Here is a 15,611-nt window from a genome sequence, read left to right on the forward strand (position 1 = left end):
TTTCTTCCTTCGTAAAGGGGGATTTTGAGGGACTCTGGGAACTTCGGATATGGAGACTCTCTCATTCACTCACAGAGTTTCTTCAACCTTTCACCTCCGACCTTGGACCTTGAACCTTGAACCTCCAACCTCAACCTTCGATCCTCCATCGTCGACCAACATCCAGCTTATATCTTGCATCTCTACGGCCACCTCATATGGTCTCCCACGTTGCTTCTCATATTGACATTTCTTACTTTACACCTTTTATATATTTGCTTTACTTGATTTTCTCCGATTACTGACTTGAGCGTCGGAGGTTCTTTGGCAGGTACCCCACCGGTGCCCAAGTTCTTTGATCTCAACCTCGCTTTGTTTCTCAGGATCCCGCTGTAGAAGGCCTCCATATAAATTACGTTGACTATTCAACAATTGTAGATTCGGGCATCTACATATATATATGTATATATATACACAGATAGTGCATATGTATATATATGTGTGTGTGTATGTATATGTGTGTGTATGTATATATATATATCTATGTGTGTGTGTATATATATATGTGTGTATATACACACAGACAGTGCATATGTGAGTGTGTGTGTATATATATATGTGTGTGTATATATATGTGTGTGTATATATATATATATATGTATATATATATATATATATATATATATATAGGTATATATATATACATATATATAATATATAATATATATGTGTATATAAAACTTAAGGGCTTTTAGAATTTTTTATTTAACGGGGTAATAGGTTGGAGTAAAACTTCTCATTACTTTTTATTACCCAGGTCCCCCCACTAGTAAACTTTATGTGTAAAAAATAAGCTCAATTATTAAAATTTATTACAGGAGTAAAAGTTATACTGACATAACAAACACAAGTAAACTTAAAATTTAATTACCATTGTAACTATTACACTCCATTACCCTCGTACCAAACGCACCATTAGTATGATTGGAAATATTTAAAATTTTAAGGGGTGTGGATGAAAAGGCTGGGGTACAACTAAACCTCACAAACAAAAACTTGCAGTCTATTGTTGGCCCAAATTATGCCTTGTAGGCCCAAACCCGTAGTCTACAACAGCGGGTTGACGAATGACGATCAAATTATCCAGAGTCGACCCGATATTACCAAACCCGAGCTGTGAAGAGGTCCACTTTCACTGTTTCACGCACTCCAAAGTCCAAAGTTCAAGTTCAACCGGATAGAGGAGGAGGGGAAAACCACGAGAGGCACCTAGTCCCACCAAATTCTCCAAATCAACCACCACGACGACCCAACCATGCCCATCTTTAAAACTCCATTCAACGGATATTCCGTGAAATTCAGTCCATTTTTCGAGCACCGCCTAGCCGTCGCAACTGCCCAGAACTTCGGCATCCTCGGAAACGGCCGTATTCACGTCCTAGACCTTGCTCCCTCCCCTACCTCTCATGCCGTCACAGAGCTAGTCGCATTCGATACCGCTGACGGTGTCTACGACCTCGCCTGGTCCGAATCACACGACTCTCTCCTCATCGCCGCAGTAGCTGACGGCTCCGTCAAGCTCTTCGACACCGCTCTTCCACCGACCCAGAACCCTCTCCGATCGTTTCAAGAGCACTCCCGCGAGGTCCATTCTGTTGACTATAATCCCACTCGCCGAGACTCCTTTCTCACCGCATCATGGGACGACACAATCAAGCTGTGGACAGTCGATCGCCCCACCTCAGTTCGCACCTTCAAGGAGCATGCCTATTGTGTCTATTCCGCAGCCTGGAACCCTCGCCACGCGGATGTATTTGCCTCTGCATCCGGTGATTGCACAGTACGAATCTGGGATGTGCGGGAACCTGGCTCCACAATGATCATTCCGGCCCACGAATTTGAAATTCTCTCCTGTGATTGGAACAAATACGATGAGTGTTGCTTGGCTACTGCCTCTGTGGATAAGAGCATTAGGGTTTGGGATGTGAGGAACTACAGAGTCCCTCTATCGGTGTTGAATGGTCACGGTTATGCGGTGAGGAAAGTGAAGTTCTCACCGTTTAGAAGGAGCATGATGGTGTCCTGCTCGTATGATATGACCGTGTGCTTGTGGGATTATATGGTGGAGGATGCTTTGGTGGGGAGGTACGATCACCATACAGAGTTTGCGGTCGGTGTGGATATGAGTGTGCTTGTGGAGGGCTTGTTGGCGAGTACTGGCTGGGATGAGATGGTTTATGTTTGGCAACATGGGACGGACCCCAGAGCACCGTGAGAGGGTAGTCTCCTTGTTATTTTATCATTTGTTATGATTTACGTCAATTCTGAATCGAAACTGCATTTTTTTTCAAATGTGCATCCGATGAATAACATACAACTTAGGGGCATTACAAGTTGGTATGTTCTTGTTGTTGTCACTGTTGTTGTAGTGCAAGTTGCTTTGCTTTTGTCCCTGGGATAAGAACTTTGCGTGATGACATCTTCAATAATCCCCTGTAAATGAATTTTAGATGTTTATTCATTTTGGCCTTCTTGAATTTGTTAAGTTTATACAAACTGAATGTCCAACAATTTGCAATTGTTAATGATGTCTAATTCATGGGATGTAGAAATGTGGTTGATTGATTAAAATTTGTGTGCAAGTGCATAAGTATGTAAGGCACAATCAAAAACTTTAAACAAGCGACCACATTTTTGCTTCTCATTCTTCAGGCACCAAAAGTACATAGCCATGAGTGTTTCGTAAAAGAGACCTTTTTATGGTTACTGTTTTAGGTCGAGGGAGAACTCATTACTATCCAACCTGTATTTCTTGGTTGGTGTATTCCTTGCTTGGTAAGCATTGCGAAGTGTAGGGAGTATTCATTTATTACCCAACCTGCATTACTTGGTTGGTAACGTGTGCAAGTGTTGAAGATGCAGCTCTGTTAGATTTTTTTGTCAGTAGATGTCAAACCTTACTTGGTTTATATCTACCCTTTCCACTAGCAAATGCTAGGTGTCTATTATTTTTAATTAACAGAAATTTCATTGCAATTGTATGTTTTTCACATTTTCTTTGTTTTTTTTTTTTCGCTTTCACTAGGCTTGGGGCTGCAGAATGTGTGTCTCTATTTGCACGTCCCTAGGGAAAGCTGGGATTGGAGAACCATGCTCTGATAAAATATAGAACCATGTTACTCATTAGTTAAACATGCTATGAGCTAAATGTTGATTCTCGACTTCTTGTATATTGTCAATATATGCTATTCTCTTAGTTTTTATGACCCGGGATTTCTATATGTTTATGGATTTTCCACAACCCTTGTGCTGATCTGGTTTTTTACAAGCCATCCTTTTCTGGTGTACTTAGCAGTAACTAGATCTGTTTGAATTTTTGTAGTGTAGGAAGATTGAGGAAGCTATGATCCTTTTTTTTTACTGAGGTTATGATATTTTTTCTGCTTCTTTTAGGTTATCTTATCATTAACAGGCAAAAGGTGGGATAGGACCCACCAAAGTATCCTAAGGTGAATAGCCCGATAGGATAGATGAGGCTGAAAAGAAGGTTAGATAAAAATGGAGTCTGTAGTCAGCTAAATCTGTATTTATTTTGGGAAAAATGGCACAATAAATGAAAACCTCTTAAAATTTGAAATTATTCAAGTTTTTCTATTTGAACTTCTATGGAGGCCTCCATATTATGGGTCCGAAGGGGTTCTGATTTTGATGAGTTTCTGAATCATGCATGCAGTCATTGTCCTTGGCAAAGAATTCTAAAACTAGGACCAGGCTAGTGTCTTCAGTAAAAGGTGTAGGATTTATTTTGTTTATGCACTTTGGATGGTATACATTCCATCATCATATGATACTGGCTACAAAGGATATATAGTAACTTCATCCTTACTTGATAAGTAGTGTTTCCTTTTAAGCAAAAGTGGCCGGATGAAATATAGGGATGTACCAAACCTTAGTGAGATTTGTGTTTATGCAACTTCAAAAATATCTCCACAATACTCCTGGAGCAGAATTTCTATTTAATTGATTGCAGAATAATTACATCTTGCTTTGGAATGTTTCCGCATCAGCTCTTGTTAACTGCATCAAGTCATATTTGTTTCCCTTCTTCATTTTCATTTATATTGAATCACCGAGCTTTCTCTTTTTTTATTTGATGACATATGAGATATAATTGAATAACATGAAGTCATGAGTTTTTTCCTACTGATTTGCCATGGGAGGCAATTGTGGGTTAGTGACATTCATTGGACTAGAGTTGCATTGTTCTCAAATTTTTGTAGGACTTCTTTCCAGAATAGATTACTAGGACAAATGTTTCTCATTGTAGAAAACAATAGTTCATTTTTTGCATTTTGTTCAAGAGTCTCTTCTGAACGAGCAGGGTGAGCATTTATCTTCCTGCTGAAGTTGGTTTGAGTTCCTTAGAGCTGCATGCTGCACATATTAACATCCATTTGTTAGTAATTGTGCAACCTGAAATCTGAATGACAGAAAGACTTGAAGAAGTTATGTAAAGGGCAGGGACATGATAATGCAATTTATGTGTGTTAGAATGGCTCCTCCCTTCTTTCTTTTGATTGTGACGCATTGTAATGATGCAATCTCTTGCTCCTCCTCTCTTAGGAGTTTCACTTTAGTGGATTGTCCAGCAGAGAAGAAAAACTTTATATTTTCGTCCTTGATTGCCCCTTATTATTATAGCTTGTTTTGTTATAGCTCTCTTGCATGATTGTTCCATTTTAAAAGCATTTCAAAGCAAGGTTCTTCGCCTGAGAGGCAGAAATATTTGGGTTGAAGATGATGTGAAACTAGTTGTGCCTTTTGTATATGAATATACAGTTTATCTTTTTTTTTTGATAGAAATATAAAGTTCCACTTAATCCTCCATTGTTTCCATTTGTTTGTATTTAGAAAGTAGAAGCTCAACTGGGGTTTACCATGATCAAGTGACATGGTGGTCGATGACACTGATGCAAACCCTCATCTTTTGAGAGCAGTTTTACGGATTCCAGTTTTGTTGTTTCAGCTATCTCAAATGTTAGAGATTGAGGCATACAATTTCATATGGATTACGTAGAGCATGAATCATGTGAGTCCATCTCAACATTGGACACACTGACATTCAGAATGGTTGGGGATCAGAACACTGAAATCTTTAGCATTTTCCATTTGAGGCATTCGTTACAGTCTCAGAAACCAAATATTGCAAATGATGCAAGCATGTTGACGAAATGTTCCAAAAACCAACCATGAAGAGGATGACTACAAAACGAAACTCTTGATCAGGACCAAATATCGAAAAATTGAAGTTGCACGTGATGCAAATACTACTTGGATGCTTGATATATTGCCACCTCAGGTTAGCAGTCTATCTTGGCACCATAAACTTCCAAAGTAGCCACCCTGAGCCGCCAAAAGCAACAGTCTACTCTTCACATTCATTACTCCAGCACCAAGAATTCCGACCCGACCACGTGAACCATAAATAATTCCAAAACAACTTTATCCTCGAAAACCCAATTTTCAAATCTGGCTGAATTTGCAGCTCCTGCTCTTATTAAATCACACCAGTCCAGACTCCAGACTCCACCAACCTCAAATGCACCACCCCAAAACACTAACAATGATAAGTAACTACCACACCCCAGACCTCTCCCCAAACCAATGTGGCTCAAACCTGGTCCAGATCATATCCTCCCCACTTCCTCCAGTTTGGTCCAGGGTACGCAGCTTCAATAACCCACAAGCCTACAAGCAATTCATCAAGAGCTGTGAAATGTGCAGCGGCAACGGAGGCGTAGGAAGCGTGAGAGAAGTGGTGGTTGTGTCGGGATTACCAGCGGAAACTAGCATAGAAAGGCTTGACAGGCTTGATGATGGGTTGCATGTTATGGTGGTTAGCATTATTGGGGGTGATCACCGCCTTGTGAATTACAGAGCAACCACTACTTTACATGAGATTGAAGAGAGTGGTGGTGGAAAGACGGTGGTGATTGAGTCGTATGTGGTGGATGTTCCTTCTGATAGTTGTAAGGAAGATACTTGCACTTTTGCTAATACTATAATTGGGTGCAACCTTCGATCACTGGCTAGGATTGCAGAAAAGATGGCTCAAGCTCAATCGCTTTGATTCCTAAAGTGGTCCAAGTCACAACTCACAAGTGGGTTTTAGATTAGCCTGGCGTGTGTATTTGTGTCTTGTTACATGTCAAACGCTAATGTGTAATATGATGCAATGTACAATAATCCTATCTTGTATAAAACAAAAGAAGAGTTACTAGGTGCTTATATTGTTCTTTTATTTTATGCAACGTCGTTGGCTTCATTAGTGGAGTACCTTAATAATGGTTAAATTAGTTGCGGTTCTTGACAAGTGTTTTTGTTATTTTCGTGGCAAACAAGAGCATGTGGCGGGAGGCTTTTTGTTACTAAATGAGAATGAGATCAAAATTTATTCACATGTCATCTGTCAGTTGTAGCTTCAATCCATCGAGAATTGAACAAAATAAAAAAAAATATAAGACTCTCCAATTTTTATTATAATCATCAAAACTATTCAAACAAAGAGTTTAAACAATTTTCCTAATAAAAAAAGATATTTGACTCCAAAAAGATACTATCCTAAAAAATATTACTGACTTATAATAGAAAAATAATAATAAAAAACTAAAGTTATGGCCATTTTTAACGCACAAATCTCCTGCATCTTGGGACATTCAGTGGGGCTATCTTGGATAAAGCGTGAGGAGTATTCAAAATCCAAAACGAAATAGAACCCCTCAGAAGGAATGGATCTCCAAATTGAAGACCAAGAAATGTTATCTCGATAACCAAACTAGAAGTTCCTCAAAACAAGCATCACTATGAAGTAGGACTTATTCAACCACTATTAAAAAAAAAGACACCTCTAAACAAGTTTAACCTACACACAACTTACTACGTTCTCTATTTACTTGAGAGCTCCGAGCCATGAATTCTCAATTTCTTGCTTCCTCACATTCTAACTTAAGCATCACAACAACTTTTCCAAGGAACACACCTTAGGGGTAGGATCGAGACTGGATTGTTTTTATCGGCCATTTTCGGTCAATTGACCCATTACCGGTCAATTGATAATCAACCATCAACCGACCCACGAAGTCACGCTAATGATTTTGTTGTAGAAGTTGGGGATGATATTGGTGGAAAATGGATTTAGTAGAGATTAAGATTCAAGGCATGTTACAATGTCGCTCTCCTTAGAGGTAAATTAGCCCCCACCAATTCGGTAGTACAATGGGTTACCGATTAATTTCCTTGAGGATACAATAAATCTTCCTTTCACATGCGCTTGTACTATTGAAAGTGAAACTTTAAAAGATTGGAAGAACAAGAATGCGAATTGGAATTTTGATGCTGATGCCTTTAGAGGAAAGTGTAGAGAAAAAAGAGAGAATGCTTGAGATATCAAGTTATGTATCTTGGTTGTCAAACCCATGTGCTATATATAGCCAATGATGCACCCTTTCAAATGAGACACAACCCATTGCAAATATGAGCCATGTCCATTTGCAACAGTTACAACCTATATCCCTTTGCATGAGACATGACTAATCATGACGAAGAGTCATGTTCATTCGGATGGGTCATAACCCATTGCATCTTACAACTTTCTCTACACTTTTCTTCCTTTATTCAAAACAAAAACCCTTTTAAAAACTCTTCCTATTTTGAAAATATCAAACATTCCCCCACCATTTTTCAAAATAATAAAATAGAAAAATAATTAGTCATGCAAATCACATGTGTCACTATGTATTAATTCAGGTAATTCTGAATTCCTTTCTATAGCAAAAAAGATTTTTTTGTAATCTTAGTGCACATGCAAGTAAAGCACTTGTTCCCATTATCGATTATATGAGATAATAATTTCATTTTTGACATATTATGTAATTTCTTGTAATTAATATGTCCTATTGAAAGTGAAACCTTAAAAGATTGAAAGAACAAGAATGTGAATCGGAATTTTGTTCCTTGTACGGAGCAGCAAAATTTCGTGATACCTTTAAAGAAAACTGTAGAGAAAAAAAAAAGAGATTGCTTGAGAAATCAAGTTATGTGTATCTTGGTTGTCAAACTCATGTGCTATATATAGCCAATGATGCACCCTTTCAAATGAGACACAACCCATTGTAAATATGAGTCACGTCCAATCCCTTTGGATGAGACATGACTAATCATGATGAAGAGTCATGTTCATTCAGATGGGTCATAACCCATTGTATCTTGCAACTTTCTCTATACTTTTCCTCCTTTATTCAAAACAAAAACTCTTCCTATTTTGAAATAATTCAACTAATTTCAATAATAAAAAAGATACTTGACTCTGGAGATATACTATCTTAAAAATTACTACATGACTTATAATAGAAAAATAATAATAATAATTTAAAATTATGGTATTTTTAGCAAGCATGGGTCAAATTTCTTTGTTTTCGATCTCAATCCAAATAACACAAAATTCGCCTTCGAATTTACAATTTTCGATCACATCATTATCTCATTGTTGGAGAAAACTCGTCTTGAGTTTTAAAGAATTGAAGTAGCAAAACTCTTGTCGTAAATAACATCATTGTCATGAAAAAAATTCTTGGACCAATGCAACCCTAAAATCTTCATTAGAGTTAATAAAAGTATCGAAGTAAAATCATCGTTACGCATATCAATAAAATTATCAAGAATAAAAAATAATGAAAATCATGGGTACCATCATATTATGTTCTGAAGTGTGAATGACGGATTCAAATTCTTGGATATTTAGTTTGGGTATTATATGTCCCGTAACATCTATTTTTTGCAATTTGTCATCTTTTACATTGTTAGTCAAAGTTACCAAAATGTCTTAAACCACCAGTGACTCCATACAATGGATATATAGATATTCGCTACTTAATCATAATAATTGTCATAGATTGTTTTTCAAATACATCTAATTCATCTTGATAATCATCAAAAATTGGTTGCAATAATTTTTCGTCTTATTCATCATTGAACTCTACAAAGGGCTTTGTTCAACCTGCCACTTCTTTACCTATTCATCAAAGATAAGTGTTGATAATTCATTCAATCTTTCCTCCTCCTCTATTGACAACGGATTTTGGGGTTGGTTTTGATGGCACAAAAATGCATCGACTTGCTCTGTCAGTACCTTTATTTGTCGAGATAGTTCGCAGTTGTGCTTCTATTCCTCCATCCACCTGATGATATGAAGGTTGATTGTAGTGTCCACCATCTCATACATTTCCTCAAGATGAGCAACTCGATTTTGGGGTTGTCTTCTAGGCAATATGATCAGGAAACTTTCAAGCTTCGTTACCAACTAATGCAATGCTTAGTGGATACAAGTGAAACAAAATTTAACAACCTTCTACAAATTTGCTGATTCTTAAAAATATTGAGAAATAGACCTCTACTAGTTTCAATCCACCAAAAATTGAACAAAGTATGGAAAAGATAAAACTCCCCATTTTTTATTATGATCGTCAAAAGATACTCAAACAAAGAGTCTTAACAACCTATTTAAATTTGACCCATTGATAATACTAATTAAATCATAATTTTTCTAAGTCAAAAAGATATTTGACTCCTAAAATATATAACCCTAAAAAAACTATTTGACTTATAATAGGAAAATAATAATAAAAAACCTAAAGTATGGTCTTTTTTAGCGCACATGAGTCAAATCCCTTTGTTGTCGATCCTAATCCAAATAGGACAAAATTCACTATCGAATTCGTGATTTTTATCCGCATTATTCTTTCATTGTTGGAGAAAACTCATCCTCGAGTTTTAAAGAATTAAAATAGCAAACTCTTGTTGTGAATAACATCATTATAAGGGTAAAAAAATTCTTCGACCGATGCCACCCTAAACTTTTCATTGGAGTTAATAAAAGTATCAAAGTAAAATTATTTTTACGCGGGTCGTTAAACTGATTTGGAAAGACAAAATAAATAAAAATCGTGGGTGTCATCAGATTGTGTTATGAAGTGTGAATGATGGATTCAAGTTCTTGGATATTTTGTTTGGGTATTATGGCTACATTTGGTTAACAATTTGGTTGAGCAATATATTGTCAATGAACAATATATGGGTTGTTGCTTCTAAATGGCATTTTCATGGCACAAAGACCGAGACTATTTGGTTAAGACAATTTGAGAATGATGTTACTTAGATACCCTCCATTATCCATGCTTGGACGAAGTTGCCCTTGACTCCCATTCTCTGTAATCGTCTGTAACATTTTGGTGAGGTTTTCTTTCTCTGTACCCGTATATGTTTTGATTAAGCATTTTTGGATATGTATGAATATATTAAATAAATATATAATTTTATTTTTATGTGTTTTAATTTATTTAATAATATTATTATTAGTATTAGAAATTGTTTACAATCATGTATTTAATGTTTATTTTAAATATTTAATAATTATTTTACTATTTATTTGCATCAATAATAATTTTAATGCATAATACCCCTGCACGTAATTTATCCAATAATTTTAACACCATATATGCTATCAGCAAAAGTACAACCAAACACCTACTAGCATTTCAGAAACCATTTATTATCTACCATATATGCTACTATTAAAATTGTGCACCAAATGGACCCTATATGTCCTTTGACATCTCATTCTTGCAATTTCTCCTCTTTTACATTGTCGGTCAAAGTAATCATAACGTCTTGAGCCACTGATGAGAACCTAGAAAAGACAAGTCGTAGTTAGTTTAGTTTCCTATATTATTAGTATTTACTTTCAATTAGTATTTGTTTAGTATTTATATTCTTGTTGATATTTGCTTTTAATTAGTCTAGTTTAGGTATAAAGTAGTTTTTTATATAGTTTTGGTCTATAAGTCTGAGTAGGTTTTGGGTTGTTTGCTTTAGCTATATAAACCGATAGAGTTGTACTTATTTTGAGAAATCAAAACAATTAAACAAAAATCGAAGCTTATTCTCAAAACCGAGAGTTTTCTCTCAACCCAACCTTGTTTTTAATTCCTTTAAGATCAAGGGTTTCATCAACCACCAATGACGCTCCATTCAAGAAATAGATATACTCTACCTTATTATAATCATTGTCATAGATTGGTTCTTCGAATACTTCTTCTTCATCTTGATAATCATAAAAATTAGCTATAATAATTCGTCATCTTGGTCATTATCGAAGTCTACGAAGGGTTTGGTTAAACCTGCCACTTCTTTTTTCAAGATAGGTGTTGATAATTCATTCAATTTTTCCTCCTCCTCCTCGGTTGGCGGTAGGTTTGAGGGTTGGTTTTGATGGCACAAAAATGCAACAACTCGCTCCATTAGTACCTCCATCTGTCGGGACAGTCGTACTTCTACCTCCATCTGCTTGACGATCTGAAGGTTGATTTGTAGCGTCCTCACTCTCATACACTTCCTCAAGATGAGCAACTCGGTTTTGGGGTTGTCTTCTTGACGGCATGATAAAAAATATTCAAGCTACGATATCATATGATGAATCGCATTTTGGATATAGGCGACAAAAAATTCGAAGGCTTTCTACAAACTCATTGACTCCTAACAATGTCTTGAAAGCAAGAGTTACTAGCTTCAATGCACAAAGAATTGAATTAAATAGGGAAAACATATAACTCCAATTTTTATTATAATCGTCAAGAGTTCCTCAAACAAAAAATCTTAACGGTCTATTTATATTAGATTTACAAACACCTCGACAACCCTAATTAAATCATAACTTTTCTTAATAAAAAAGGTACTTAACTACTTAAAGGTACTATCCTAAAAAATACTACTTGAATTATAATAGGAAAATAATAATAAAAAACAAAAGTCATGACTTTTTTTAATCCACATGGCTCAAATTACTTTGTTGTTTATTCCAATCCAAATAGGATAAAATTGGCCATCGATATCCCGATCTTCATCCGTATCAATTGTCTTTAACAAAGTAGGCACGGTAGCATTTAGGAAGGTAGCATTTAGTAGTTTATATGATAAGTCGTCGTAAATTAAATTCGCAATAGATTAACGTTGACTGGAGGTTGTGCTGGAAGGGAGGATGAAGTGTTAGTTATTGACTTATTTCTCTTCAGTTACTTACCCCTTGTACTGACCGGTCAAATTTCTGAATAGCAGACGCACAACAATCACAAAATTAATCCCTTTTGCATCAAAAACACACCATGAAATATAGAAATTTGTAGTCCTCTCAGTATCTGAAAGTCCGTTACTACCAACATGCCCTGATTAGACTAATTACAGTGCAAAAGTTCCTTATGGTAGTCTAGCGCTGACTGGTAGGCTGATGCTTTTATCTTATATACATTACAATGTAGATGGATCAAAACATAACTAGCGACAGACCCACTAGAGTAGTATGGATTCTCAGAAATGTTCATTGGCTATCTTTCTGTTACTTTCTGCTTTACTAGCATCCCTTACTTTTGGCCTTTCAAGTGAGTATTCCATAGTGGGAAATGACTTTGATAACTTTGTTTCGGAGGGACGAGTAATCGAGCTGTTTCAGCAATGGAAAGAGATGCACAGGAAGGTGTACAAGTATACAGAGGAGGCCGAGAAAAGGTTCCAAGCATTTAAAAGGAATTTGCGGTATGTAGTTGAGAAGAACTCAAAGGTTCTGAGAGGAGGACATGTCGTGGGGTTGAACAAGTTTGCTGATTTAAGCAATGAGGAGTTCCGGGAGGTCTATTTGGCAAAGGTGAAGAAACCAATCAACAGAATGAGTGTTCAACGAAAGGTGCATTCATGTGAGGCTCCTTCGAGCTTGGATTGGAGAAAGAGAGGAGTCGTCACCGCTGTCAAGGATCAAGGCTCATGTGGTTAGTTCTCTGTTACTTAATTCACAAATTTACTTACACGTTTCAGCAAAAAATTACAGTATATGATCTGCATTGGGAACTCCTTTTTGTCCAAAGAAACTCGAGTTAGGATAAGGAATTAAGCCCCTTTCCTCTCTGCAGGAAGTTGTTGGGCATTCTCCTCTACCGGAGCCATGGAAGGGATAAATGCTATAGTCACCAGAGACCTTATTAGTCTTTCAGAACAAGAACTTGTCGATTGCGATACTACAAATGATGGATGCGAGGGAGGCTATATGGACTATGCATTCGAATGGGTTATAAATAATGGTGGGATTGACACTGAGTCAGGCTATCCTTACACTGGTGTCGATGGTTCCTGCAACACTACAGAGGTCTGATTGTCTAAGTTTATGTCTTCACTATCCTTTACATACTATCTTTTCCCTCCCATTTTACTCTGTTTTTCTCTGATTAGGAGGAAACCAAAGTGGTATCCATTGATGGGTATGAAGATGTAGGAGAATCTGACAGTGCACTTCTGTGTGCCACCGTTCAGCAACCCATTAGTGTGGGTATGGATGGCTCTGCGATTGATTTCCAACTCTATACAGGCGTAAGTATTGTCATTGATCTTTAAACTAGCTTTCAAAATCTTTAGAAAACTTGTTAATGGAAACAATATACAATGTGTTGCAAAACAGGGGATTTACGATGGTGACTGCTCAGACAACCCAGATGACATCGATCATGCAGTTTTGATTGTCGGGTATGGATCTGAAAATGGGGAAGATTATTGGATTATAAAGAACTCATGGGGTACAAGCTGGGGAATGGATGGCTATTTCTACCTGAAACGAAACACTGATTTGCCTTATGGTGTTTGTGCAATCAATGCCATGGCTTCTTATCCAACCAAAGAATATTCTGCTCCATCTCCTACATCTCCAACAGGTCCTCCCCCTCCTCCTCCAACGCCATCACCATCACCACCGCCACCACCTCCTTCTCCTTCACCCAGTGAATGTGGAGACTTCTCCTATTGCCCGGCAGATGAGACATGCTGTTGCATTCTTGAGTTATTTGATTACTGCTTTGCCTATGGCTGCTGTGATTACGTGAATGCCGTTTGCTGTACCGGAACAGACTACTGCTGCCCAAGTGATTATCCCATTTGTGATATCGAAGAAGGGCTCTGTCTCCAGGTATGCAAATTCTCCAAAAATTTTGGATTTCAATGTCCTAGAATGCCTAAACTATCTAGATATGGTCTTAGTGTTAATTGACTTGTTTACACTGAATTTTTGTTAAGAGATATAATCCCACATCAGTTAGACACATGTCTACCCACCTTTAAACAATCAATTAGGCATTTTCCTAATCTTAGTCCGTTGAGCTTAACCCACTTACAGGTAGTGGCGTACTTGAATATTTGGCGGCCCTAGGCAAATTCTAAAAATGGGTCTCTTAAAAAATATTAACATACAACGGTAATCCGATGTATCCACGAAAACTGGAACCCCAAATCGGACAATATAATTAATTGTTTGGGGTATGGATTTTTGACGTTTTGATTGTGAATAAATACTCGTAATTGTGGTTTACTATATCTTCTTCAAATTCTTTTGTATGACAGAACACTGGAGATTATGTTGGTGTAGCAACAAAGAAGCGAAAGATGGCTAAGCACAAGTTTCCATGGACAAAAATGGAGGAGGCACAGAAGAGCTACCAAGCAGTACTCCAGTGGAAGAGAAACCCGTTGGCATTAGCGGCATTACGCTGAAACAAAACAAAAGAAACAAGATTATGATTGTTTTGGACATTGTTATATGATTTCTGCCATGTTTTGTTTTGATTTAATGTTTCAAGTCTTGCAAACTATATATGTTCATGCTGTGTGTAGAACACAGACAGAATATAATTAGGAGGGGAATGATGCTTGCAGAGTTGCAGGTTGCATACCATGTTGTCCTGGGTGCAGCAGTTATTATTTTTCCTTAAGTAAATAAAACATGGTATTTTATAATGAGGAACCTATTGGTAGATGTAGATCTCCCTATTTTAATTTAATCTTTTGTTGTGGCTTGTTATCAAGGCCCATATGTAACAAATAAAATGCTAGGCCCATTGCCATCAAGGGTGGCTTAGGGGGCTCATAACGATAATGCGTCATTGAAAATGATTGAACAATATTACGTGCTCATTAATGACTACGGCCCATCAGGCCCACCCCCACCCAAATATATCGCCGATGTGGGGCTATAATTATTATACGTACAATTATCCTCAAATCTCCCCAAAATCATCTTAAATCATAATTTTTTTTTTTTGTGTTATTGAGTATTTGGTGATCATGATATTAGAATATAGTTGATTTTGAAAAAAAAATACTAAAGCATAAATTTTAAACTTTAAATCCTAAATATAACGATAAATTTTGTATCCGAAGTCCCTATCTGGGTTGATTATTTAAATCTTACACCGGACCTACGGTTGAATTCTAACTCAACTCAATATATTTCATATATTTAAAAAAAAAAATTGATCACTTTGTGGATAATTTAATTTGCAGATGAAGGGTAGACGGACACTAGGCGGGACTTCGATCGAGGACCTCCTAGTTAGTAGAGGTCTGTTTTCTTTTCAAGCAATCTTGTTGTTTTCATATAGTATTTGTAGGATTTAACCTCTTTGATATTTCGTATTAGTCTCTTTAACTAGTAGCAAAACTTAGTCTCTTCAACGTTTTGTATTAGTCTCTTTAACTAGCAGAACTTA

General features: G+C 36.8%; 3 protein-coding genes across 3 annotated transcripts; all 3 read left to right on the top strand.

Annotated features, from left to right (window-relative positions):
* Positions 1–1,178: 1,178 nt before the first annotated feature.
* Positions 1,179–2,500, top strand: LOC119989096 (peroxisome biogenesis protein 7). Its single transcript, XM_038834402.1, has one exon. It carries the CDS (start codon positions 1,295–1,297, stop codon positions 2,252–2,254), a length of 960 nt encoding a protein of 319 aa, XP_038690330.1. The 5' UTR covers positions 1,179–1,294; the 3' UTR covers positions 2,255–2,500.
* Positions 2,501–5,424: 2,924 nt separating this feature from the next.
* On the top strand, positions 5,425–6,245 carry LOC119989097 (abscisic acid receptor PYL12-like). Its single transcript, XM_038834403.1, has one exon. It carries the CDS (start codon positions 5,579–5,581, stop codon positions 6,107–6,109), a length of 531 nt encoding a protein of 176 aa, XP_038690331.1. The 5' UTR covers positions 5,425–5,578; the 3' UTR covers positions 6,110–6,245.
* A 6,106-nt stretch (positions 6,246–12,351) lies between these two features.
* Positions 12,352–14,878, top strand: LOC119989094 (low-temperature-induced cysteine proteinase-like). Its single transcript, XM_038834401.1, has 5 exons — positions 12,352–12,851; positions 12,993–13,225; positions 13,309–13,446; positions 13,535–14,035; positions 14,467–14,878. Exons 1-5 carry the CDS (start codon positions 12,389–12,391, stop codon positions 14,614–14,616), a joined length of 1,485 nt encoding a protein of 494 aa, XP_038690329.1. The 5' UTR covers positions 12,352–12,388; the 3' UTR covers positions 14,617–14,878.
* The last annotated feature ends 733 nt before the right edge of the window (positions 14,879–15,611 follow it).

Source organism: Tripterygium wilfordii, chromosome 21 (genome assembly GCF_013401445.1).
Source record: "Tripterygium wilfordii isolate XIE 37 chromosome 21, ASM1340144v1, whole genome shotgun sequence".
Lineage (NCBI taxonomy): Eukaryota > Viridiplantae > Streptophyta > Magnoliopsida > Celastrales > Celastraceae > Tripterygium > Tripterygium wilfordii.